At 50.1% G+C, this 12,981-nt stretch overlaps 1 protein-coding gene across 1 annotated transcript in view; it reads right to left on the bottom strand.

Moving 5' to 3' along the window:
• Positions 1-12,981, bottom strand: part of RXRA (retinoid X receptor alpha) — a 108,013-nt gene that overhangs the window by 18,977 nt on the left and 76,055 nt on the right. The window contains exon 5 of the mRNA XM_074556567.1: positions 2,098-2,267. Coding sequence (XP_074412668.1) covers positions 2,098-2,267 — 170 coding nt within the window. The remainder of the gene's footprint in view (positions 1-2,097; positions 2,268-12,981) is intronic.

Here is a 12,981-nt window from a genome sequence, read left to right as displayed (position 1 = left end):
CACATCCTTGTTCACAGTAATGCCTGTTGAATTATGCAGGAACCGGCTTTCAATTTGAGGAGACGCCGTGCCAGACGAAGCCATTTATTTCAGCTCCCTCTCTGGGGTTTGTTTTCAAGTCAGCACCAGGCTGGCTCCAGCTCCCCTGAAGGATTTTTGATCCTGAGAGCAGTCAGAGCCTCTCTGAGCCCCTCACTAACTCCTCCAAATAAAGCCCTTTACAGCCTTGTGGGGATGGGATCCTCCTCCTAAATGCACGTGAGGGTTTGTGCCTGATCCTGAGGGGTTTGTACCTGATTTTGGAGAGTTTCGCTGAGGGATTGGCTCTGTCCATCCCACAAAGCCTTGACTATCCAAGAGCCACCTAAGGAATGCTAGGAAAAGCTGTCTTTGCAAAAAAAAAATCATCCCAAAAAGTCAATTACTGACTCCCAGATCCCTCACAGAATTCTGCTGGAAGGGACTCTAAAGATGCTCCATTTCCAACCCCCTGCCACAGGAAGGGATTCCTGACTCAAACCCTCCAAGCCTGATATAAAGAGAGAGATGAAAGTATTGTGGTAACAGAAGATAACCACTGCCGAGCCCTTGCACTTGCTCGGAATAGCTGCATTTCATCAGCTCAGCCTCACAGCCACCCAGCAGGAATTGCACAGGATGTTTCAGTGCATGAGCCTGCTCTCTTGGCAGAGTTCAACCTCTGAGTCCCTCAAAGGACATGGGGACAACCAGGAGATGCTCCTCAGTCCAGCTTTAGTTGCTGTTTTTCAGAGGAATTCCTCTATTCCCACTTCTTTCATGGGAAATGGGGCTATGGAGGAGTGGGGGCTGCCCTTAAACACTGCCTGGGCTGCAGAGGGTCTGTCCCAGAAATGGAATTTCAGAGGATTTGGCTCTCACATTAGGAGATTTCTCCCTTTTGATAAGGGAAATCTCACAGGAAAGGGCCCAAAACATTTCCCCTCACTCTTCACAGAATCCCAGACTGGTTTGGGTTGGGAGGGACCTCAAGACCATCTCATCCCAACACCTTCCACCAGCCCAGGCTGCTCCTGTCCCATTTCCCTGCCATCCCTCCCTCATGCACACAACACCCTGGTACAGCCCAGCTGCTCCAAGCAGGCCCAGTTATAATGCAAGTTCCTAACTGGGAAAAGAACCTGAAAACCAACTCACAGGCAAATTTCTCCAGGTTTTCTCTCCTCAGAGAGCCAAGCAGCTGCATAATTCTGCACCTGAGCAGTCACACCCTCATTCCCCAGCTCTTATCTCCCTGCACTTCAGCCACGCAGGTTTATTGCCTCAATTGGACTCTGAGCTCTTCAGAGCAGTGTGTTTTCCTGCCTTTCAGCACTGAGGGCTGTTATTTACAATAAAACCTTCTCTGAGAGCCCTTTTAATCTCTCCTCACAGCACCTCTCACTTCCCTGTGGCTGTGGGACAGAAGACACCAAATGCTGGTGGCTGCTGGCTCTGCTGTGCTGCTGCTGAGCTGGCTCACAGAGCCCACAGCAGAGCCAAAAATTGTATTTTTGAGCTGGTTCTTTACAGGAGTGTGCCCTTTGTTGATGGAGTGACAAGAGTATTTTTTGTCCTCTCAAGAAAGAAAGAAGCCTAAAAGTTTCTTTCTTTGATTAGGTGAAAAAGCAACTTTATAAGCCTAAGGAGCTTCACTTCAAACTTAAAAATTGCTAATTAGACAAAAGCTAAAAAGTCTTGCTTTAGCAATTTACTTTAAAATAAGTGAACAAAGAAACGAATTACTTTTATAAAGTATTTTATCAAAAGCAAAGACTTCTTGCACTTAGCTCAGTTTTTGTTTGTTATTTTGCCTTTCATCAAACCTTTTCATTTCTAACACTGCAACAGAAGACATCTTGGTAATTTTTATGCCTCCAAAAGTAGCTAAGCTATCTTAGGTGTGTTATAAGCCTCTAAAAACTTATGAAACCTGGCTCAAAGAAGTTAAAAGCTTATGAAACCTAGCTCAAGGAAGTTCTCTAACAGTTCTTTCCCACAGGGGACAACTCCTTTGTGCCCCAGCTGTCCTGATGGTCACTGTGGTGTCCCCAGGAGGGGCTGGGCAGAGGTGCTCACCGAGCTGGGGGTCAGGCCCATGTTTGCCTCGATGTAGGTCTCTGTCTTTGGCTCCACAGCCAGCTCAGCCTCCAGGATCTTCTCCACGGGCATGTCCTCGTTGGCGCTGCTCGTGGACTCCACCTCGTTCTCGTTGCGGTCCTTGCCCCGCTGCCGCTCCTCCTGCACGGCTGTGAGGGACACACAGGGACAGTGCCACGGTCAGACTGTCACAGGGGAGGATCACAGAATTCCCAGAATCACCAGGTTGGTTGGAAGAGATCTTCAAGATCATCAAGTCCAACCCAGCTTCAACACCTCAACTCAACCCTGGCACCCAGTGCTGCATCCAGGCTTGGTTAAACACACCCAGGGATGGTGACTCCACCACCTCCCCAGGCAGAACATTCCAGAACTTTATCACTCTTTGCATGAAAAACTTTTTCCTGATATCCAACCTGTATTTTCCTTGGTGCAGCTTAGACTGTGTCCTCTGCTTGTGTCAGTTGTTCTTGTCACCACTGGGTCAGGAAGGGATAAGTGACACAGACTCCAGGTCAGAAAGCTAACAGGCCCCAGATTATTGGAACCCCTTCTTTTATACACTGCTCCCATACAGGTGGACCTGACTGGTCACTAAATCAACACATTCCACATGATTGGCTAATTAAGAAGACATCCTTTGGTAAAACATCTTATGAGGAAAACAACTTATTACAATGGGGATTGCTCCCCATTCTTTCTCTCTGCCTCCCTAAAACTTCCCAGACGAATTCATGGAAAGTTTATCTGCCTTTCTCTCTCTCTGAGCAGACTGTCATGTCCACAATGTGATGGCTGACTCTCACAATTAAAAGGCAAATATCATGTATATATGTTAGGAGAAGTTTTATAGGCTTTAGATTTAGATTTATAGTTATGTTTTACCCCCCTTGTGCTGTTATCAGGGGGGTGGCCCGGGCTGGGGACATTTGGGAGGGTTGACTCATTACTATGGCAGCACCTGACCTCCAATCAAGATTTAAGGAAGTGATTTCCATCACTGGACAGTGAAGGAGGAGTCAGTGGACAGAATTTTGGAGGAGCTAGGGGGTTAAAAGGCAAAACCTCCATTGTGTGGATGAGCACATGGTGAGAAAAATCTTCTCCCAGCACTGTAATATTTTATCTCTTCAGTCTTGTGTTGTATTTTTTATAAGGTTTTAATAAACCTTTTAAATATTTTGGAAGTGAGTAGCATTTCTCACCCCCAGGCCCTTCAGGTGGCCATGAAACCCCAAAGCATCCTGCAGGATCACCCCTCTCTGTCAGTTCCCAGAGTGGGATATCCCAGGGAATGTGGGGTTGGGGGAAGGCAGGAGCAGCCCCAGCCTCAGAAATCAGCTCTGTGTGTGCATGGAGAGGGATGGCCCTGCTTGGACAGGGAAAGGCCCCCCTGTGCAGAGGGACAGGTCCTGGAAATAAAAAGGTCAAAGACAAAGCACCGCAAAGGAAGCCACACTTTGAGTCACTGCTGGAGAGGGAAAGGGGTGGGTGAAGGGACAGAATCAGGGAATCCTAAAGAAAATTCAGGTCAGTTTAAGGCAGAAATCCCAAACTCAGCCACCTCTGAGGCTGGCAGTGCTGGATTTCCCTGGAGGCCATGCCATGCCCCTCTGCAGCTCCCGTGGGACAGGAGCTCCATGCAAACCTCCATCCTGCCCTTGGCTCCAGACAGACAGGAGAGACCTGTCCCAAATCCTGTGGGGTGGGAATGATCTTGCCAGCAGCCTGTCACATGCTGATGAATTATAGCTGAGCAGCTCAGAGATGAGAAACACTCACTAGATGCTAATAACATTATTATTATTATTAATGACCTCCCTTGGAAACCTGCACATGCTTTTCCTACACCTGGAAGGCAGCTTTGTGCAGCAGCAATGGGAACTCTCTCTTTCTCCATCACCCTGTCACAGACCCTAAATCCCACACTTTTCCATAACACATTTGAGCCCATTCTGCTTGAGAACAGCCCAAGCATCTCTGCCCATGAGACACAGCTCTCTGAAGCCACCAAGCTCCTTGCTGAGGCACTCCAATAATGTCAAAAATTGCAATGTCAAAATTGCAATTTACTGACAATCACCCGAGCACTCCTTCCCTGCTCCAGCTGAAGCAGGTTATGGGATGTTCAAGCAGAGCATAAAATAAAATAAAATAGAATAAAATAAAATAAAATAAAATAAAATAAAATAAATATAAAATATAAAATAAAAAATACAATAAAATAAATAATAAAATAAAATAACCCCAGGAAACTGAGACACAGGCTAAAGGAGCCCTCTCTGGCTGTTGATCCCATTAACCCAGCTCCTGGGGCCAATTCCCAGTACTCCCCCTCCTTCTCTCAGCGTTGCTGTTTGCTGCATGTCAACAGAGCTCAGGCTGTGCCATGTGAAAGCTGTTATGCAAAAAGGCAAGAGGTTCCTTTCTGCAAACTTCTCTGGGCTGCAGAGGCTCCTCAGGCCCACCAACGTTGCCTGCTGTGCTGCCAGAGCCAGGTAAACTCAGATTTGTGTCGTGGCTTTTGTCCATCTGGCATGGATTCTTCTTCTTTTTCAAAACTCTGCTTTAATTACATCCCTCCAACCCCACTCCTGCTTCTCCAAGCATCAGAAAAAGGGAAGTTTTTGCTTAATGCCAGCCCTCCTTCAGCAGCACAGATGCACCAAGATTCCTCTGGGCACATTAGAGGAGATGAAACACCTACTAAATAACACGAAAGCCTGAGAGAAAGGCAAACCCTCAACAAATGAGATCTTATAAAAAGATCTAAATGCCAAATTGCTGCTGGAGATTTGCAGCAGCTCTCAAAGATGATGGTGCAAAGTTGGGATCACTGGGGTCACTCCACCATGGTGTTAACCCCAAAACCACATCCTCGTGCTGGACATGGGATTTGTGGCAAAGCACTGCAGAGGGCTGGGCAGACAGGGGCCACTTAAAGCCTTCAATCTGCAAATCTCAACCTCATCAGTGCCACATTCCTGGTCTGAATAGTCAGACACACTTCAAGGGTTGTCTGACTATTGTTGTTGAGGGAGAGGATCTTCCAGGGCACTTTGACAGAGATCAGGCTGAACCCAGCTGATACAATCAACCCAGAGACAGATGGGCAGAGATCAGACATGTAAGGAGTTCTTTCTATTGATCCGAGCTCGGAGCTGCTGCACCAGAAAATCGGTGCTGCAGCTCCCTGCAGAGCTGGTCAGGGCCAGCTGACTCATCCCAGCTCAGCCCCACGCACAGCCTGCGCTGCAGCACCGACACCCCGGGCACAGCAGATGGCACAGGCCCACCCAGCAGCCAAAGATAAACCCAGCCCTCACCAGGGAGTGTCATCTGCTCTGCTACACCCTGCTGCCAAGCACAGAGAGCCTCCTCCAACGGCAGGGCAAGTGTGGAATCACTGTGCCATCACCCCTGTCCATCCATCCATCCATCCATCCATCCATCCATCCATGGATCCATCCATCTATCCATCCACATCCATTCATCCATCCATCAATCCATCTATCATCCATCCATCCATCCATCCATCCATCCATCCATCCATCCATCCATCCATATCCATTCATCCATCCATCATCCATCCATCCATTTATCATCCATCCATCCATCCATCCATCCATCCATCCATCCATATCCATTCATCCATCCATCATCCATCCATCCATTTATCATCCATCCATCAATCCATCCATCCATTTATCATCCATCCATCCATCCCTCCTCCATGGCTCCATCCATCCCTCCATCCATCCATCCATCCATCCATCCATCCATATCCATTCATCCATCCATCATCCATCCATCCATTTATCATCCATCCATCCATCCATCCATCCATCCATCCATCCATCCATCCATCCATCCATCCACATCCATTCATCCATCCATCATCCATCCATCCATCCATCCATCCATCCATCCATCCATCCATCCATCCACATCCATTCATCCATCCATCCATCCATCCATCCAACCATCCATCCATCCATCCATCCATCCCTCCATCCATCCATGGATCCATTCACCCCTCCATCCATCCATCCATCCCTCCATCCACCCACAGGCACAAGCCCAGTGGAAAACATCCAGATTTTCTGCCACCAGCATTTCCCAGGAGTTCCTGAGGATCTGACAAGCTGTTGCTCCTTCTTAGGACAGGAGCAGAGGGAGACATCACCATCCCAGAAAAAATGGGGAATGTGTTCCTTGAGATGTAGGAAAAAACCAACACACAGAAGAGAGGGAAGGAAAGAAGGACAAGTGGGTTTTTACCCATGAAATCTGGGAAAATCCCAGCAGTGAGCAGACCCCTCACTCACCATGCAGAGCTAGGACCTCATCCCTGGAGTCCACTCCCCACTCCACTGGGGATTAATCAAATAAACCACAGTGGAGATGGCAAAAACACATTTTTCAAATGGATCTAGTCTAGGAATTGCATTTCTTTGTGAGTTTGGTTTTTCTTTATGTTTTTAAGAAGAGAAACACCAAGGTGGCAGCTGCTTGGCAGCTTGTCTGGTGACACCAAAATGGGAATAAACCTGTTCTTAGTTTCTCAACACTGCTTTTCCTGGTCCTGAGGGTGGCACAGCTTTTGGTCAACAGAATGGGTCTGCCCACCTCAAATGCAGGAGCTGAGGCAGGAATTTGCCTTGCTGCACCCCAGCAAAGCCTCTGGTGCAAGGCAGAGCTCTCCCAAGCTGTGGCCACCCCGTGTCCCCAGAGCTGAGCTCCCCAGCCCTCTCCCCCCTTGCTGATGGCTGTGCCAAGGCTTTTATTCCTCTTCAAGGAGCCTCAGATGGCTGAGAGCTTTTCCAGGCTGGTTTTCTAAACATAAGGGAAACATTTGAACCTTGCAATCCACTTGAGGAGAAAAAAAGATGCAGTGAGAGAGCTCGGAGAGGCAGCCCCACCTCCTGCAGCTATGTCTGAGCCCAGCCAAGGACAGGAGCCTGTGTTTTCCATGGCACCTGATGAAGAGCCTCTCCTGTTATTCTGCCTGATTTGGTCTGTACTTGCCTCAGGCCAGTTGCTGTCATGTTTCATCTTGAGCTTCTCCAGCCCATCTGCACTTCCCCAGGTCGTGGTACAGCAAGACACGGAGCCCCATGTGTCCAAGCCACTCCTTGGTGACCTCTGGTGTCTTTAAAATCCAAAATGTCTCGTCCTGTGGATTGCAGATGAGCCTCAGCTATCCAAGCCCGAGGGCTGATGGGCCAAAATGCCAAGATCCATCCTCTGCAGGTGCCCACATCCCACTGCACACCCTGGCTTTGCTCATGGGGCAGCATCTGATGGCTAAAAAAGCATCTTTGAGTCCATTGCAAAGTTCCACCCCACCCAGTTCTGGTGCCCAAACCAAGCCCTGTGGGTGGGCACTGCACCTCTGCACCAAAGAGATGTCAGTGGAGGGAGGAGAGGATTTTCCACAGGGCTTTGGTGTTTCTGAGAGGGCAGGAGCAGCTCAGGTTTGTTTATTTGCTGGGAGAGACCTGGAGGCTACAGCAGCTCCAGTGACACTTACCCAGTGTCAATACAGAGCTTTTTGGGATGGAAATCCACCCCTCCAGGAGCAGCAGGGTGGGGAAAGGATAATTCACTTATATCCACAAATATCCTTTCATCCACAAATATCCTTTCCATGGGGAAAGGATAATTCACTGCCCCAAAAATTGAGTTTTCTCAAGGAAACACCTCTCTATGAACTGAGAGCACAGGGGGAGGCACCAAAGCTCAGCTCAGAGAGCCCAAACCTGCTCATTTTCAGTTGTCCCCCATCCTGCAGGTGGGTGGTTGGTTATGAGGTGCTGGGTGGGGGTTATTGGGCATTTCTGTTTTCTTTCACATTGGAATTTATTTGGCTCTGCTGCCTTTCACAAAGCCACATCTTTGCTGTGCATCATCAGCATCTTGAAGCATTTATGCCCCAGGTACCTGTTTATATCCAAAATGCCAAGACAGCTGAGAAAACAAATTCAGACAGTGTTTCTTCTGCTCTGCTTTCGTGTGTCACCTCTCTTTTTTTTTTTTTCAGAGGTGCAGCTTTCTGCTACTGTAAACAACCTCAAAAGCTGCAACACATGAAATAAATGAGGTTTTTTTCCCCTCCAACATTTTCAACTGAACGCTGTAATTTTTTTTAAAGGATGCAAAATACCACTGGGGTAATTAAAAAGTGTAACTTCACAGTGTTAAAAAGTGGATTGAAACCTTTGCATGCAGTTAGTGCACAAGAGGAACAGCCCTGGAAAACAACAGCAAAAAATCTCTAGCTCACTTCACTCTCTGGACACTGAAGTATAAACAAACAGCAACAAAAGGAGAGAAAACCATAAGCCAAACCAAAGTCGTTTTCTCAACCTAAGAGCATCCTTAAAAACAAAAAACCCAAAGCAAGCATCATTTAACCAGCTGGTTTAAAGAGCAGCACTTTAAAAGGATATAAGAAACAAGCTCATTAAGCTGGAAGACATTTTCCATTCCAAAATTACTCCTAAAAATAACTGTGCTCTTGAACTCTGCCCCTCCACTAGGCTGTGGACACTTGCCTGCCTTCACATTCACTTGGACAGTGGGCTGGAAACCTGAATTCCTGATTTCTCCCCAGATTCCTCGTGCTGCTGAGGGATGGTCCAGGAGCTGGGATGGCCCCAACTCCAGGGGATCAGGCACATGTGGGAATCTCCAGTCCCTCTGGAGTGACTGAGCAGCTCCCTGGAGACATGGGAAGGTCTCCAGGCTGTGGAGATGCTGCAAGTCCAACCTTTCCCAGGCTGAACCCCTCAGCTTGGCAAGGGAGAGGGGGAAAACCAACCCACAAACACAGGAAGAGAGGGAATTAACTCAGGCTGGGAAGTTTAATGGAGCCCTGAAGTCAGAGAGCAGGCGTGCAGCTGGACAGATGTCCTGGATGCTCCCAGCCAGAGCCAGGCTGCACCTGCACCTGGATTTAGGAACAACCTTGGGCTCAGCCAGGCAGCCTGAGCTGCAGGTGCTGCAGGGGAACAGCTCTCTGCCCTCCAGATGGGCTCTGAGATGCACCAACACCACTTCACCCACCTGGCACCAAAGCCTGGCCTGCAGCTGGCACGTGGGACCCAGCGGGTCCTGGCTCTCCCCAGGAGCCCCTCACATCCAGGGAAGGCTCTGGGATCCCTGCTCCCATCCTGGCATCCCCAGGAGCCCCTCATGTTCCAGCAAAGGCTCTGGGATCCCTGCTCCCATCCTGGCATCCCCAGGAGCTCCTCACATCCAGGGAAGGCTCTCGGATCCCTGCTCCCATCCTGGGCAGCCCAGCAGGTCCTGCAGAGCCAGCCTGGCTCTCCCCAGGAGCCCCTCACATCCAGGGAAGGCTCTGGGATCCCTGCTCCCATCCTGGCATCCCCAGGAGCCCCTCACATCCAGGGAAGGCTCTGGGATCCCTGCTCCCATCCTGGCATCCCCAGGAGCCCCTCATGTTCCAGCAAAGGCTCTCGGATCCCTGCTCCCATCCTGGGCAGCCCAGCAGGTCCTGGCTCTCTCCAGGAGCCCCTCACATCCAGGGAAGGTTCTGGAATCCCTGCTCCCATCCTGGCATCCCCAGGAGCTCCTCATGTTCCAGGGAAGGCTCTCGGATTCCTGCTCCCATCCTGGCATCCCCAGGAGCTCCTCACATCCAGGGAAGGCTCTGGGATCCCTGCTCCCATCCTGGCATCCCCAGGAGCTCCTCACATCCAGGGAAGGCTCTGGGATCCCTGCTCCCATCCTGGCATCCCCAGGAGCTCCTCACATCCAGGGAAGGCTCTGGGATCCCTGCTCCCATCCTGGCATCCCCAGGAGCTCCTCACATCCAGGGAAGGCTCTGGGATCCCTGCTCCCATCCTGGGCAGCCCAGCAGGTCCTGCAGAGCCTGCCTGGCTCTCCCCAGGAGCCCCTCACATCCAGGGAAGGCTCTCGGATCCCTGCTCCCATCCTGGGCAGCCCAGCAGGTCCTGGCTCTCCCCAGGAGCCCCTCACATGCAGGGAAGGCTCTGGGAGCCGTTTCCCAGCCCTGCTCCCTGTGAGGCAGCCACGGGAGCATGGGAAAGGCTCCTCACTGGTATTTCCTGCTCCCTGTGTGATCCCAGAGGCGCTGCCAGCTCTCCTCAGCCGGCACAGCCCCAACTCACCACGCCCCTGCTGACCCTGTCACCTCTCTGTCACCCCCTGACACACAGCACCCCCATCCCAAGCCCCCCAGTGCTCACTCCCAGCTCTTCACAAGAGCTCTGCCTCCCTCATTCCGAGGCAATTCCCAGTTTTCCCCTTTCAAAGCCAAGGCTGCTGGTGCACAGACACCTCAGAGCCTGATGAGGAACAGATCAAGCAGGGAGAGTTCAGCTCCTGGGTGCAAACAGCCACCCCCACAATAATAACCCCTGCATTAGTCAAGATCCCTGATGGTAATCTTAATTTTGTTGACTATCCTGTATTTAGTGGGAGACAGAGCACAAAAAACCAAAGCATTCCACAGCTGGCAGAAATTCATAGGGGAAAAAATGTTCCCAGTTGCTTATTTATTATGGCTGCAGCATCTCAGAGAGCACGGGGCTCACTCACTGTGGATGCTGGGATCTCTCTGACGTGTTCCTAGCAGGGAACAGCCAGAAGGGATGCACACAGCAGAGGAATCCCCTGCTCCTGCAGGCTTTCCCCTCTTTGAGCCAAGGTTTGCAGCCCTGAAGGATCTCTGTCCCCCTGCTGCTGCTTCTGATGAGCACAAGGTCCATCCCTCCATGTTCACCTCAGACCCCTCAGCCGCTGGGATCAAACCCTTCCAAACATTGATTTTGCCTTCTCTAATCCGAATTCTCACCCAATAACCCCTTTCCTTTTACCCTCTTTAAATGGAGTACAGCCTTGGCTCTCACTCCTCCTCCCGGCATTGATTTTAGAGGCTTTCACTGTGCTTGCAACAAATCCCAGCACCTCTGGGCTACAGGAGAGAGACTCCTCAGCAGGAATCTGCTGTGCCTTTACACATCTATAAATTAGGTCTCCAGAACAAGATGTTTTTTAGGGAAATGAGGCCCATAACCCAGGCTCTGTTACTTAAAAGATACAAGAGTTTATGGTAGAGAATAAAAAGCCAGCTATGATGTGAATACTTAAGCAATGCAGGATTTAGCCCAAAACTCTTCCCCAAAATAGAGGTGGGAGCAGGATTGGTGTGAGGCCAATTCCAGTCAGCTGAGATGGGTGCAGTGGGAACAGACCTTTATTTGACAAACCAGGTGGATTTCACATGTAAAATTCCAGAGCTGCTCAAAACCAAAGCTCAGCAAGACCCAACTTCTGACTTTCAGCTTTAGGACAACTGAGACATTTCTGTGAGACACTGAATTTTCAGGTTTATAACAAGAGACAGGGGAGTTATTCCAGCTTTCCCTGCATGGGGATTATGCCTAAATCATCAAATGATGACTGTCAAATCACCAGTTCCTGCCCTTCCCTCACCAGATCCATCAGCACTGCCTGAGCGCACTCCTGGAGTTACCACGATCCCATCTGTCACACTTTTAAATAATTGTCTGATCATTATGAATTCATTTGCTATTCATTGTGATAATGTTAATCAAGATGAATTAATAGAGTCCTCACACTGTACGTGCTCCCTGGGGACTTCCACCACCATTTAGAAATTAATTAATGGACCTGTAATTTTTAGCGGTGCTGCCCATGCAATCACCACTAAAGGCAGGCAGGGAGCAGGTACCTGCTCACAGGGTTCCTGCTGCTCCTCCCAGCCCTACACACCTTGTTCTGGGGGGCTGAGGGGTAACTGGGTCAGTGGATGCAGTGCCAGGGGAAGGGGATGCTCTGTATTTCTCTCATTGAACACACAGGAGAATTCTTGGCTGCTTTTTGATCATCTGAGCCTCCCATGGTTCAGGTTTTGGATCAGATTTTCCTCATCCCATTGCACATCTCCCATGGGATCCAGTACTGCCCAGGGCAGTGCCAGCCCCCATTCCTGCCCTGAATGCCTCAATCTCTGCATGCCACGGTCTGCTGGGGCAGGAACATTTGTTCTGAGCACTGAAGGGTTAAGCTCAGCAGGGCCAAGGAGGTCCCCTGGGTGCCCTGGCAATCCCCCCACACCTCCAGCACAGACAGCTGTGACACTTGGTGATTTTGGTCCTCGGGTAACCCCATAAACTGAGCGTGGCAGGGTTTGCCCAACACTCAGAGCAGCTCCAGCACTGCCCCGTTTATTCCGCACTCCAGACAGCCCTAAGTGCTCTTCAAAGGCTCCCAGGCTGGAGCTGTGGGCCAGGGCCAGAGCAGGGCTGCCTTTATCAGCCTGTCAGAGAGGCAAGTGTGGCTCTGAAGATGTAAGGGGAGAAAGCAGCCCAGAACTGGGGTCACTCTCACGTCCTGTCTGCTAAAAGCCTGCTCTGCCAGCTAGATTAGAACAGACACAGTCAGCATTTCAAAAGATCATTTAAAAGAGGCACTGCCGGGGAAATTTAGATCCTAAATTTAAATTTCACTGAGGAAGAGCTATCTTAAAGAGACCAAACTTCTTTCCTCTTCTCAATGAGACAAAAAATTCAGTGCTGGAGTAGGTGCTGAGGCACTGGCACAGGATGGCCAGGGAAGCTCATCCCTGGAAGTGACGAAGGCCAGGCTGGAGTTGAAGGTGTCCCTAGAACATCCCTCTGGCTGTCCAGGATGGCCCAAAGCCCTGCCAGGGGGCTCAGAAGCCCTGGCACAGAACCCAAAACACCTGTGGGTTTGACTATGACCCATGAAGCAAATTACCAACCTTAGATGAGGATCAGCAAGCCACAGCAGTTTAGGCAGAATAATAGTGAAGTTACCACAGGGTGGAAA

The sequence above is a fragment of the Zonotrichia albicollis genome, chromosome 21, assembly GCF_047830755.1.
Source record: "Zonotrichia albicollis isolate bZonAlb1 chromosome 21, bZonAlb1.hap1, whole genome shotgun sequence".
NCBI lineage: Eukaryota > Metazoa > Chordata > Aves > Passeriformes > Passerellidae > Zonotrichia > Zonotrichia albicollis.
The sequence above is the reverse complement of the archived record's forward strand: the minus strand, read 5'-3'. Positions and strand labels throughout refer to the sequence as shown.